The sequence below is a fragment of the Tursiops truncatus genome, chromosome 7 (assembly GCF_011762595.2).
Source record: "Tursiops truncatus isolate mTurTru1 chromosome 7, mTurTru1.mat.Y, whole genome shotgun sequence".
Classification (NCBI taxonomy): domain Eukaryota; kingdom Metazoa; phylum Chordata; class Mammalia; order Artiodactyla; family Delphinidae; genus Tursiops; species Tursiops truncatus.
The window spans coordinates 11151036-11163208 of record NC_047040.1 but is presented as its reverse complement, the minus strand read 5'-3'; the positions used below and the strand labels follow the sequence as shown (position 1 = coordinate 11163208).

Sequence of the window (12173 nt, the reverse complement as noted above, 5' to 3'; positions counted from 1 at the left end):
AGACCGGGGCACGAACCCGTGTCCCCTGCATCGGCAGGCGGACTCCCAACCAATGAGCCACCAGGGAAGCCCAATAATTTGTTCATTTTTATTGCTGGATAGTATCTTACTTGGATATTCCACAATTAATCCGTTCACCTGTTGATAGACATTTGGGTTGTTTTCCGTTTGGAGTTACTAGCAGTAAAGCTGCTGTGAACATTTGTGTGCAAATCTGAGTATGGACATGTGCCTTTATATTTCTTGAGTAAATACTTAGAAGTAGGATGGCTGGATTATATCGTAGGTATATGTTTAACTTTTAAAAAACTACCAACTGTCTTCCACACTGGTTGTACCATTTTTACATTCTTGAGAGTTCTAGTTGTTCCACATTCTCACCAGCATATGATATGGCCAGTCTTTTTTTCTTTTCCTGGCTAGAACCGTTATTATTTCAGAAATAACCATCCAATGTAACTTGAGGTGGTTAGAATAGTTATTTCTGGATGACTCTAATAAATATTTGTCAAAACACCAAGTACCTCAATAATCATACACATTTCATTCATAAGAACTTCCAAAAGTTCTTATGTATCAAAAAAACTTACAAATGGCACAAGAGAGGTAATAGTCTATAGAGGAGAGAAAGAAAATTATTCTAGGGGAAATTCTAATGAAGCATTTTCTCCATTGCATTTTTTTTTCTTTTTGTTTTTTTCCGGCACGCGGGCCTCTCACTGTTGTGGCCTCTCCCGTTGCGGAGCACAGGCTCCAGACGCGCAGGCTCAGCGGCCATGGCTCACGGGCCTAGCCGCTCCGCAGCACGTGGGATCTTCACGGACCGAGGCACGAACCCGTGTCCCCTGCATTGGCAGGCAGACTCTCAACCACTGCGCCACCAGGGAAGCCCTCCATTGCATTTTTGATTAACATAGTTCATGAAAAAAGCCTTGCTTTGCCTTTCTTTAGTCTTTTTGTTTTTGGCCATTCTAGTGGTATGTATGGGTGTCTGTGTAGTGGGGTCTGTGTTTTTTAAATTTGCATTTTCTACATGACTAATGATGTTGGGATGCTTATTTGCCATTTGTATACCTTCTTTGGTGAAGTGGCCAACTTTTCTGCCCAGTCTTTTAAAAAAAATACTGATTTGGGGTCTGTTTTATCACTGAGTTTTAAGAATTCAAGGTTTTATACATTTTGTAACTACCTTTATTCAGTTGATGGCTTGCCTTTTCATTTAAATGTTTTGAAGAGCAACAGTTGTAAATTTTGATGAAGCCCACCGTATAAATGTTTTCTTTATACTTCTCTTTATGTTTTGTGTCTTATTTGAGTTCTGCATCATTTCATTTCTTTGATTTTATTGAAAACTTAAATTTCAGATTCTCATTTTTTAGCCATTAAGGAAAAAAGCATAGGAGGTAATTATAAAGCTAGAGTTGTATCTGCCTTGTATTTGTGTTTTGTTATACTTTAATAGCAAATTACTTATGATTCTAGTACTTTTTATTTATTCTTTTTGGTTGATTTTTAAACTTGTCAAGGATTCAGGAAATTGCCACTCACTGGTCTAATTCCTTTGTTTTACGGGGTGAAGGAACTGAGGTTCATAAAGGTTACATGACTTTGCTGATTGTTTACAGTGTATGATTATTTTAAGACCAAACAATCTGAGGTCCTCTTAAATGCCATTTCACTGTTTGTTTCCCTGTGAGGAGCTGTTCTTTGTGATACTGTTGATAAGATTTTACTGCATTATGTAACATTAAAATAAATTTAGTTCCTTCATTTGTTGCTTCTTCATTGATCATTGTGATAAATATCCTCATTGAAAGCAATATTATTAAAATTAAGTAGGTTATCTTTCTGAGAGAATCTTAATTATCTTAAAATTTCATTAAGTTAAGATGTCGAATTTAACACTTTTGTTTTTTTAATTCTTTCCAAAGGTCTGTAAACAGATTTGGCTAGGATTATTTGATGATAGATCTTCAGCAATTCCAGACTTCAGGGATCCACAAAAAGTGAAAGAGTTCCTACAAGAAAAATATGAAAAGAAAAGATGGTGAGTGAATAGTTTGTATTTAGAGCAAAGCCTCCCCAAATCACATTAATTATGGGTAAGATTAGTATAGGAGGAAGGAAATAAGTAGGTAGGTAGGTAGATAGGGAATAAGGAAATAGGTAGATACTCATTATACTTTGGCTTTTTATTGAATTTGGTTTCCACAGACCTTTACTTCTGCTTTATCTTAACTCATCTGTGCCTAGCAGTAGCCTGTTTCTTATCACCAGGCCTCCTACCCTTTTGGGGGAAGTTAGGGATTCTTCCTTATAAACCATCTCTATCCCTGTTAGCTTCTCTAGACATTTTAGTCTTATAAAGCCTCCTTTCTTAAAATCTTCCTTCACCTACCTAAGGAGACAAAAGACCTGTATGCAGAAAATTATAAGACACTGATGAAAGAAATTAAAGATGATACAAATAGATGGAGAGATATACCATGTTCTTGGATTGGAAGAATCAACATTGTGAAAATGACTCTACTACCCAAAGCAATCTACAGAGTCAGTGCAATCCCTATCAAACTACCACTGGCATTTTTCACAGAACTAGAACAAAAAATTTCACAATTTGTATGGAAACACAAAAGACCCTGAATAGCCAAAGCAATCTTGAGAACGCAAAACGGAGCTGGAGGAATCAGGCTTCCCAGACTTCAGACTATACTACAAAGCTACAGTAATCAAGACAGCATGATACTGGCACAAAAACAGAAAGATAGATCAATGGAACAGGATAGAAAGCCCAGAGATAAACCCACACACGTATGGTCACCTTATCTTTGATAAAGGAGGCAGGAATGTACAGTGGAGAAAGGACAGCCTCTTCAATAAGTGGTGCTGGGAAAACTGGACAGGTACATGTAAAAGTATAAGATTAGAACACTCCCTAACACCATACACAAAAATAAGCTCAAAATGGATTAAAGACCTAAATTTAAGGCCAGAAACTATCAAACTCTTAGAGGAAAACATAGGCAGAACACTCTATGACATAAATCAGAGCAAGATCCTTTTTGACCCACCTCCTAGAGAAATGGAAATAAAAACAAAAATAAATGGGACCTAATGAAACTTCAAAGCTTTTGCACAGCAAAGGAAACCATAAACAAGACCAAAAGACGACCCTCAGAATTGGAGAAAATATTTGCAAAGGAAGCAACTGACAAAGGATTAATCTCCAAAATTTACAAGCAGCTCATGCAGCTCAATAACAAAACAACAAACATCCCAATTCAAAAATGGGCAGAAGACCTACATAGACATTTCTCCAAAGAAGATATACAGACTGCCAACAAACACATGAAAGAATGCTCAACATCATTAATCATTAGAGAAATGCAAATCAAAACTACAGTGAGATATCATCTCACACCGGTCAGAATGGCCATCATCAAAAAATCTACAAACAATAAATGCTGGAGAGGGTGTGGAAAAAAGGGAACCCTTTAGCACTGCTGGTGGGAATGTGAATTGGTACAGCCACTATGGAGAACAGTATGGAGGTTCCTTAAAAAACTAAAAATAGAACTACCATCCCACTACTGGGCATATACCCTGAGAAAACCATAATTCAAAAAGAGACATGTACCAAAATATTCATTGCAGCTCTATTTACAATAGCCAGGAGATGGAAACAACCTAAGTGTCCGTCATCGGATGAATGGATAAAGATGTGGCACATATATACAATGGAATATTACTCAGCCATAAAAAGAAGCGAAATTGAGTTATTTGTAGTGAGGTGGATGGACCTAGAGTCTGTCATACAGAGTGAAGTAAGTCAGAAAGAGAAAGACAAATACCGTATGCTAACACATATATATGGAATCTAAGAAAAAAAAATGTCATGAAGAACCTAGGGGTAAGACAGGAGTAAAGACAAAGACCTACTAGAGAATGGACTTGAGGATATGGGGAGGGGGAAGAGTAAGCTGTGACAAAGTGAGAGAGTGGCATGGACATATATACTAAATGTAAAATAGATAGCTAGTGGGAAGCAGCCACATAGCACAGGGAGATCAGCTCGGTGCTTTGTGACCACCTAGAGGGGTGGGATAGGGAGGGTGGGAGGGAGGGAGACGCAACAGGAAAGAGATATGGGAACATATGTATATGTATAACTGATTCACTTTCGTTATAAAGCAGAAACTAACACACCATTGTAAAGCAATTATACTCCAATAAAGATGTAAAAAAAAAAAAGTGGGAATAACTCAAATGTTTTTCAGTTGGCGAATGGGGAAAGATTGGTTGAAAAGGGACACAGGCACAATTCTGGGAATGACAGAAGTGCAATATACAGGCATATCTCATTTTACTGTGCTTCACTTTATCGTACTTCACAGATTTTTTTTTTACAAATTGCAGGTTATGGCAGCCCTGCACTGAGCAAGTCTCTTAGTGCTGTTTCTCCAGTAGCATTTGCTCACTTCATTTCTCTCTGTCACACTTTGGAAATTCTTCAGATACTTCAAACTTTTCCATTATTTATATATCTGTCATGGTGTTTTGTAATCAGTGATCTGTAATCAGTGATCTTTGATTTAATATTGTAATTTTTTTGGGCACCACGAACTGCATCCATGTAAGAGCAAAATTAATAAATGTGTATGTTCTGCCAGCTCCACTGAGGGGGCGGAAATCTTCCTTCATTTAGCAAGTGTTTATTTACTATCTTTTATATACTAGGCACTATGCTAAAGCACTCATGAAGCAATCTATTCATTCACTTAATTGCATGTTGTAGTAATTCTTTGCTCAAAATATCACTCACTGCCCAACCAAGAAGTCATTTTACTCTACCTGTTTAAGAAGGAAGATTTTATACCTTTTTAACTAAATCTGTCAGATGTTAATTTTTAAAAAGGAATTAAGACAGGTATGTATTGGCTAGTAAGCCTTTTAAAGCAGAGCAGGGGGTATATTCATAGAACTAGTAGTGTTCAGTTACTTTGAGCTCTTCATTTTTACCTGTATGAGTACAATTTAAGTCAGTTTACTGAAACTCAGTGATGAATTCTTGGTTGTTTCTTTATCCGTATTCAGTAGTGTATATTTTCCTTCTTGGGACGTTAAGAAGATGAGAGAGAGAGTCACAAATAGAAGGAATAGGTAATGAGGAAGTACATGGCCTCTTGTTTCCCTGAGGAGCTGTATTTGAACCCAGAGGATATCTTCAAGAGCTTGTTTTGGTTGAGGGAATACTTGCCATGGTTATGAGTGAGATATCTCTACCTACATTAAGTGAGCATGGTAGAAAGAAGTGGCTCTGATTTGTATGTTCTGTGAACTTTGTATTCCCTAGAGGAGACTAATTTTTGCCAGGGCTATATATTCAGCATTACTAGAAACATTAAGTATGAATGTAGAAGAAAACATATTAGTGAGATTTTAGTTCAGGAAAGAAAAAACTTAGAAGATGCAGTGATAGTAAAAACATGGTGCCATAAATGATTCTCTTAAAATGAAGTGTATAATTATCTTTTTATCATTTTAATTCTTAATTTCTTAGACCTTTTCCTAGACCCTTTCCTGTAGTTAAGACATTTCTGCTTGATAGCCTTGGCCTAATTTTTGATTTTCCCAACAGTTTTACTTTTACCAGCTCAGAGTTAGTTTGAATAGGACTTAGCTGGGATTTCAAATAGTTTAGCTTCAACTACTAAGAGAAAAGTGTGTGTGAATAAGGTTTATAGAATTAAAACCAGGAACCCCCCCCACATTAATAATAATAACAAAATAAAAATAATTCATTCAAACAGTAAGCAAATAATTGTAAACCTCAAATAATTATAATTTGTGTTATCTTTTCTGTCCTGAGAAACAGGATAGTTAATAAGAGAATAAGAGAAATAGTTAATAAATAAGAGAAATAGTTAATAAGAGAAATACAATACAAATAAGGATAGTTAATAAGAGAAATACCCAAAACTTCAGTTGTTGGGTAGGGGAGAGGGAGTGACCAACATTCAGCTAGGCTGGGACCTGTGCATTTTAAACTCACACTCCTGCATACCTGCATACCTGTGACGTGTCACTGGAGTGGGGCAGTGGGTTTTTAACAGGGCATAAGCACTATCCAAATGCACTCTCCCTAAAAAGCCTCACTGGGCAACTGCACTTAGAACATTGAGACTGTTGCTGTCATCTAAAGGGATTTTGAAATTGTTCTTTTAACCAGTTTTCAGACTCAATTCCTATGCTATACATGCTTAGCTGTTTTACTTTTAGTTAAGCAAGCCTTTGAGCCAAAGACTATTATCTGATTTTATCCGTTAATAAGACTTGGCTATACTCAGAAATTGGCATTATCACTGATAGGCCAAATTATGGGAAAGTGTGACTTCCTGTTTTCTCCCATATACTGGAAAAAACAAAGCAGTTTTATTGTTCGTGATTATTATATAATTTGATAATTGCCAACACTTGTGTAGCTAACACCTGTACCAGAAAACTGTTCTAAGTACTTCATAAATGTTAACTTGTTTATACCTCATAACAACCATATGTCAGTGTTTTAGAAGAAAATTTGGATGCACAGAGAGTTGAAGTAGTTTGCCCTACGTTTCATAGCTATCGAGTGATGGAGTTGGGATTTGAACTCAGATTCTGGAACAGAGTAGAAAAGCTCTGTTTTTCTACTTCTCCCACCTGTGTAATATGGGGAAGGAGGGTAGGTAGAACAAACCCCAGAAATACAGAGAGGAAAAGCTCTCACATAATCCCAGCTCTGGAGATTAGCGTTGCCAATATTTGGGCAGTATATTCTTAACTACCTCTCTTTCCTTCCTTTACTCCCTTGATCCTGTGAATTCTTACATGACTGAGATCAAACGTGAAAGACCTGTAAAGTCTTATGGACATCTTTGCATGTCAAGACAGAGTAGCTATGTATTATTTTATTATATAGATGTTAGTATAATCCTTTTAAGCATTTTTCTCCTGGTGGATTTTGGTTTATTGTCCAATTTTTAAAATTTTAAGGAGTGCTGTGATAACCTACGTATACATTTATGTGTGTACAGTTAGTCAATTATTTCCTAAGGATAAGTTACTAGAAATGGCACTTCTGGGGCACAGAGTATACCTATTTATGTATTTTAATAGAGAGTAACACAGTTTGTAAAGTTTATACTCAGATCAAATGCGAATGTCATTTTAATTTACATTTTTATTCGGTTACAAGTATTTTCATTTCTTTGTCTCCCTTGGTGAATTGCTTCTGTCCATTTAAAAATTGTGTTGTTAATCTTATAGATTTGTAATAGACCTTTATATTTTGTGCTACTAAGTGTAATATAATAAATGTTTCTCCTTCCTTCTCTGTTTTCAAACGTTATTTATGAGCATACGATACTTTGGTTTTTAAAAATTAGAGTTATTAACTATCATCATGATTAACTACGAGTCCTCTTTTTTTAAAAAAGCAGTTATTTAATATATTGTATTTATTAGAAAAACTGTAAGTAAATAATCGAAACAAGTTTTGTGGTTAGTCTTTATTACCCTTTCTCTGAATATTTTAATTAAGTGTAGTCTTAAGCTATCAGTTCTAAGACGGTTTTGAAATAAGATTAATATCAAAACAGTCTTGTACAAATTAGAATTAAGCTTATCATTTTGAGCTTAGTGTTCCGTACATCTTCCTTAGTTAACTGCCTGTTTAACTTTTCGTATGTTTTAGGTATGTCCCACCAGAACAAGCCAAAGTGGTGGCATCAGTTCATGCATCTATTTCAGGGTCCTCTGCCAGTAGCACAAGCAGCACACCTGAGGTCAAACCACTGAAATCTCTTTTAGGAGATTCAGCACCAGCACTGCATTTAAATAAGGGCACACCTAGTCAGGTGAGTAGTTTTTAAGTCTTTGTAGAGGCTTCTACTTAAGGAGGATTGAGTACCATGAATTTGGGAATTCATTAAGACAGTTGCATAACCTTATATACCAGTAGCATTGTGTCCTAATGGTTTATAATACATTAAAAGATACTTGGTTAAGTGGTTGGAATGTGTCTATGTTTGTTCTTTTTGCTATTGCGAATGCTATTGTGAATACGAGTTTGTAAAGCTGTACAGGAACATTGTTATAGCTATCTATCAACATATATGTATCATACGTATCATATAACATGCAGTGGTAAAACATGAATCTGTGGTGACCATCAGAGTTAGAACAGTATGGCCTCTGTGATATTCTTTTACAGGAAAGGATTTCTCAAGCATAGAATTTTTTCTCCATCCTGATTGTGAAGCATGTTTATCGTTGAAACGCAGGTGGCTTTGCATTACATAGCATATTCTAAAAAACTGAAGTCTTTTCAGCAGTTGGTGTCTAGAGTTTATGCTTCTGTACTTCGTGATAGTCAGCGAGCTGTGACAGATCTGTTACTATGTGGCATTATAATGTCTGTCCTACACAAGAATGATTCTGAGGCATGGTACTATTTGAATTAAATTCCACCTTTTAAAATAATGCACATACTAGGGCATCTAGATAAGTTGCTCCACTTTCATCAAAGGTCTGAGTAGAAAATGAAGAGAAGGGTAAAGTCAGTATATTGTAACTCTTCCCATGGATAAAAGATTTGTTCTATGAAAGCCTTATCATCATACTGTCTTAGCAGTAAGTCTGTCTCGTGTCATGAGGTGTAACAACTGTTGTAATTATATTTCATTGCTTTTGACTCTGTACTTAACATTGAAAGATAATATGGGAATAGATGTTGAAAATTTGTGCTTTTCAAAAAACATCAAAGAACTCAAAACTCTACAAATGGAAGATTATGTAATCTTTAAACTGTGTTTTAAGCTTGGTGAATTGGAAGTAGTGGTATAAAAATTCAGCAGATCTGACTGGAAGCTCTTTATAGTTAATATGTGGTTTATAGTCTCCTGTTGTAGGTCGCTCTCAAGGGCAGCAGCAGGAAAAGAAGCAGTTTGACCTTTTAAGTGATCTTGGCTCAGACATCTTTGCTGCTCCAGCACCTCAGTCAACAGCTGCAGCCAATTTTGCAAACTTTGCACATTTCAACAGTCATGCAGGTAAGTTTTTTCCCAGCAGCTTTTGCCAGAGTGATTGAATAATCATCAAATTAAATATTGTACACTAATTTAAGAATTGATTTGGTCATTTTGAAGCAGTTTTATTTGATAATTTGAAACTTTGCTTTCTGCTTTTTGCATATATATATTTCACTGTTTTTTAAGCATAACTGAAGCCAGTGCTTACTGAATTGACTATTAGTACTTTGGGATTTATTTTACCTTCTTTTATTCACCTATGAAATTGTGATGCTATCCCACTTATTTTTTTTCCTTTCAATTTCACGTCCTGGCTTATAGTTGGATAATAATGGTACAAAGTATGTCATGTATATATGCATCCAGAAATGTGCCTTTTGAGATAGTTTGGAAAATTATAGAAAACCTGCTCTTCAGCCACATTTATTTCTATCAAGCATTGAAGGAATTTTTTGTTTTAAATACCAGTGGAAACATTTTCTAAGAATATGCTACAGAAGGAAGTTGTGGTGTGATTTATGTATGTTTGTGTGTGTGTGTGTGTTTGCTTTTCAAAAGGGATTCTAGGATGAGAATTTCTTTCAGGAGAGATTGTACTGAGAAGGGTAAGAAATCGGGAGGCTCGCGCTGTTAGGGCTGTGGTAGGTTTCCATCTGCTTTACATTGGCTGAGCCCAGAAGTCCAGAAGGAGGCTGAGGAGACTCTTCCCTTCATACTCTAGGTGGGAAGCCAGTTCCCTCTCTGAGCAGACAGGAGCCCTAGCTTCTGTCCCCCCTCTTGGTTTTCGAATGGTGGCCAAAAGAGTTGGTGGTGGAAGACTCAGTGAATAGAGAGTGAACCTTCTGTAATTTATGAGTATTCTGCATTTATCTCAGGTTTAGGTTTATGGAAATGTAATTTGAAATGATGGTAAAGTAACTGCCAAACTCTTTTGTAAATTTTCAGCTTATTTCATGACTTATTTCATGTTTCCCTTGTGTGTGTGTATGTGTGTTTTTGTTTTGTGTTTTTGTCTCTAAACGCAATTTGTGAATATTTGCAAGTCAGGGAATTGATGTTACACTTTTCTGTGTAATCATATTAGCCAAAAATAGACAAGACAGTGCAGCTCCACAGACTAATTTGTACCGTGATTACCCTCATACTTTTAATAACTCCCCTAAAATGCTTTTTGAAAATAATTGTCATTATTTAATTGTAGAAAATGTTAAGAGAGAGAGAAATGTATGATTTTATCAGATTGATAGAAGATAGTAAATCTTAACTATTTTGTCTCTTTTCCACATATGGCAGAAATGGTAGGACAGATGTGTCTGTGAGGAATTAGTTGAATAACCATGTAGATTAGTTCAGGTTGCCTGAGAGTAATAGTTTTTTAGCCTGAAGTTCTTTTGTATTTACAGATGACTACTCAGATCACTCTTTTCTTACTTCATTTGATTGATCCCAGGAGCATAAAATATATATGGATATTGCAAGAACAAGCTAATAAAATTACTCATTTATTTTCCCTTCTAGTATAGTTGATGCCATCTTTCACATTTTACCTTAAGTAAGTTTTAAATTGGTGTCACAGTTCAATCTGAAATGTCTTTTTCCAGAGCCTTTGCAAGCACTCTGAATTTTTACTTTTCCATACATGGTTCATAGATACAAAGTCATTGATAGCTGAGTTTTTACCCTGAACTTATCATTTAAAAAAAAAAATACATTAGGTGAAAATTTTCTCCTGAACACATTGATGTGACAAATGGAACTTTTAATAGCAAACAGTAATTATTCAGATACGCCAATCTGGCCGGCATTGTTTTAAAGGGAAAACTGTTCTTTTGCAGATAGTTCAGTGGGTTAAAAGCCAGAAGTCTTTACCCTTCTTTATTTGAACATTCTGGCTGAGTTGGTGTGTGTGTGGATATGTGTCAGTGGTGGGGTCAGTATTATGTTCAGGAAAAGTCATCTTCTACAGAAATAGGCATGCAGTTAGAAACATAATTTACTACAGCATGTAATAGTTATTTTGCTTGGTAATAAACGTATCACAAAACCTGTGAACTGTAAACTGTAATTGATTTTGGCCACACCTTATATGAGGGATGTCAAACTCAATTGCCTTGCCACCCAGTTAACACAAATGAATAATATAATGCAGTGCCCCTTTCAAAGGGGGATGGTCTATAATCTCCTGTTGCCACATGAAAATACAGGCTCAGGATTACTAAATACACCGATTTTCTTTTAAGAGAAGTATGAAAACTTGTTATGTAATGTGAAATGCTCTCTTTTTAAATGTTAGGAATTAATGAAAATAAACTATCATATAGGTGAAACAAAGTCTGTTTGTCAGCTGAATTTGATGAGGGTTGCCTGTTTCCATCCTCTGGCCTCTACATTTTTTTTTTTCCTTTCTCATGAGTATCTGTTGCTCACCGAAGAGTAAAGACAACTCTTGGCAAGATTCAGGCTCATTAACTTGGTGCCTTAAATTCTAAATTCTGAGTTGACTCCTTTGTACTTTTTGAATAAGACTGTGTAAAAAGCATCTTTATTATTTTGTCACATTCTTTTTAGTTTGGATTTCTTTGTGTAGAGATTGTTTGAGGTTCCAGATAGTAATTTTTGTTTACTGAATTTATTAGTGTTTAATTTCCGAAGTTGTGTTTATCAGTTTCATTCCGCAACCCTTTACAGATTTAAAAAGTTACTATAATCAGTTGTTGAAGACAGTAGATTCAGTGTCTACAAATAAAAACGGATAGAAGTATTACAAAACCCTGTCTTGCTATAGTGAATAGGTATTTGATGAGTGTGTTTGGTGCTCTGGTGGGAAATCATTGGGAAAATATAAATGTGATAAAATAGGCTTGCCCAACAAAATGGATTGCATTGAACTGATTTTTTTTTTTAAAGAAGATGTTGGGGGTAGGAGTTTATTAATTAATTAATTTATTTTTGCTGTGTTGGGTCTTCGTATCTGCGCGAGGGCTTTCTCTAGTTGTGGCAAGCGGTGGCCACTCACTATCGCGGCCTTTCTTATTGCGGAGCACAGGCTCCAGACATGCAGGCTCAGTAGTTGTGGCTCACGGGCCCAGTTGCTCCGCGGCATGT

General features: G+C 35.9%; 1 protein-coding gene across 11 annotated transcripts in view; it reads left to right on the top strand.

Annotated features, from left to right (window-relative positions):
* Positions 1-12173, top strand: part of AGFG1 (ArfGAP with FG repeats 1) — a 78713-nt gene that overhangs the window by 40911 nt on the left and 25629 nt on the right. For all 11 annotated transcript variants that reach the window (XM_073807180.1, XM_073807179.1, XM_033859625.2 and 8 more), the window contains exons 3-5: positions 1932-2047; positions 7733-7895; positions 8936-9089. In XM_073807180.1, coding sequence (XP_073663281.1) covers positions 1932-2047; positions 7733-7895; positions 8936-9089 — 433 coding nt within the window. The remainder of the gene's footprint in view (positions 1-1931; positions 2048-7732; positions 7896-8935; positions 9090-12173) is intronic.